General features: G+C 35.8%; 1 protein-coding gene across 1 annotated transcript in view; it reads left to right on the top strand.

The window, feature by feature from the left end:
* LOC119592520 (protein SHQ1 homolog) overlaps positions 1-2,394 on the top strand; it is a gene marked incomplete in the record, with an annotated part of 9,852 nt that overhangs the window by 5,414 nt on the left and 2,044 nt on the right. The window contains 4 exon segments of the mRNA XM_037941373.1: positions 307-452; positions 800-992; positions 1,858-2,066; positions 2,248-2,371. Of these exon segments, the coding sequence (XP_037797301.1) occupies positions 307-452; positions 800-992; positions 1,858-2,066; positions 2,248-2,371 (672 nt within the window).

Raw genomic sequence — 2,394 nt, 5'->3', positions numbered from 1 at the left:
TGTCCTACTCCTCCTTTATCATGCACAAGCTAAAACCTGCTCACATGCAGTTATGTGCTCTCTTGTATATGCATAGATCCACCTGTGATACTTAGCTCTTTTAATAAGTTTCTGGATAACCATTAGATCAGGCAAGTGATATGCAGTACCCTAAAATTATAAAAAGAAGGAAAAAGGCAACAAATTGTGAGTAGAATAGCCAGCATTCAAAGTTGTGTGGGATGGTTTAGTTAGAAATTTAAGTTATGTGGGATGGTTTATAATTTGTTAGAATTAAAATTTTAAAATGGTATCATATGTCAACAGGGGATGATGATGAAGCAGGCAATGAAGATGAGGAAGAAAACATTGATTGGTTTCTTGAGCAAACGCTCCCTGATGAAAATGTGGTTACAGCAGGGCATAAGTATGGTTTTGCCAACAAGGACACAGGTGTCTTTACTGCACTACAGGTGAGTTGAAAATTTTTAGTTCATGTATCTTAGGTGTTCAGGGCAGTAGTAATCCTACTGCCCCTTTTATTGATGTTTCTCATATATCAAACATTGTACCACCCATTTACTTAGGGTAGGCAGAAATTTGGGTCTTTTCCTGGGTGGCTTCTCCCCTCACACTGCTCACAGGTTCTCCCTCTGAACTTTCTTTGAGACTAGTGCATCCACCATCTCATCCTTTGCTCACTTTCCCTGAGGCCTCTGTCCTCTCTCTTCGTATAGTCATTTCCTGTACTTCACTCTACAACTCCATCTGTACTATGTCAGAATTATTGTTTTTCTTTTTCTTTTTTTCCCCATTCCAGAATGAGTTGAAGGGTGTCATTGATATAGCAGATCCAGACAACAAATCAGCAAGTGCTCGAAGGAAGGAACGCATTGCCTGTGAGCAGAGTGTTTTTGATGAAGACCACTACCTTGCGGATTACTTTGAGATGGATACAGTCCGAGAGTACCTTGAGTTTATACCTGAATTTTACAGCGTTACCTCAGATGAAGGTGGGTTATAAGTTTATATACCTGGTTTTACATCTCTTTTTTTTTAGCTTACCATTGTCCTGATTTTGATAAATAAATATCTTCATTTTCTTATTTTTTTATTACAGATGTCTCAGTTTTGTTTGCTAAATTACTGCATTTTTATATTTTAGATTATTTAAAAATATAAAGCTGGTTGCTATACTTATGTGACTTTACATAAGGCTTGCCATCAACAACATTTTACTACCATTTTGATATTAGTAATTTCTAATTTGCTCTGTTATTCTTACTAATACAATGAATTTTCTGTATGAATGACTATTGGGTTTTGCCAGAGTACATCAGAATTAACCTTTTGAGGATGGTCCCATCTATTTGGTGTCATTGAGTCAGTGACTTTTTCGAGGTGTCTGATCATGGCAGTGCATCAGGTATTGGCTCAGCCCTGGACCACCTCCATTCTTGAGGGTGATCCCCTAACTTACTAACTTAGAGGGGTTGTAGGTCCTGGAAGAAATATTTTCTATTTTATGAATTACGAGGTCTCTCATCTGTTTATAGTTTGAGGAAATCTATTGTTAAAATTTACAAAACCTGAGGTCACCAAGATTAATTCACGTTTTATGTAACACATAAACACTGTGTTGAAAAAAAAATATGTGCATATCATTTACATACATTGGAATCTGAAGAGGAGGCAATAAAGGCATTGTATATATATATAGGTAATTTTTTTCTTTTACTGATTATATTTTTTCCAATTTGCTGTTTGATTTCCATTGTTTGTTTTTTATTTTATGGTTATTATAAACATGCCAGAATAATATGTTAGATATTATATATATTGACAGTATTAGAGATATGTGCATTCTTTCATTAACAGTGGAACTAAATGAGGTAGATAAAGAAGACCTTCTTAAGCTTCCACGGAAAGAACATCTTTTGGATAAAGGATCCAGATCCATAGTTTATCTTGGACTTGTGGACATTCTGTATAGTTGGTGCTACAACCATAGGATAACGCTGGGAGAGAACTGTCCTGAGTCAGCATGGAACATTGCAAAACTAAGTGCTACTCTCTCGTGGCTTGATGTAAGTAATAGTCATTATTATCTACCATTGTTGAATCTTTTTGTGAACAATTAGCCCAAGCATATATGTGGGAACATGTCTTTTGTGTTTAGTCACATTGCAGAGATTTTGTGATACATACCCTTATTATTGTGCTCTACTTTGCTCTACTTTGAATTAAGTTTTTGAATATCTTTTTCAGTCCTTTACACACCTGAAGGATGTTGTCACCAGTTGCATGTGTCGTTCGCTCATATATCCTCTAATAAGAAATTGGCAGTTGTCTAAGGAAGTTTTAAAAGACACTATCCAAATTTTGTCTTTAGGTAAGTGGTTGCTATGCCTTAGG

This window comes from Penaeus monodon, chromosome 30 (genome assembly GCF_015228065.2).
Source record: "Penaeus monodon isolate SGIC_2016 chromosome 30, NSTDA_Pmon_1, whole genome shotgun sequence".
Lineage (NCBI taxonomy): Eukaryota > Metazoa > Arthropoda > Malacostraca > Decapoda > Penaeidae > Penaeus > Penaeus monodon.
Note: the sequence above shows the minus strand (reverse complement) of the source record. Positions and strands in the feature narration are given on the sequence as shown.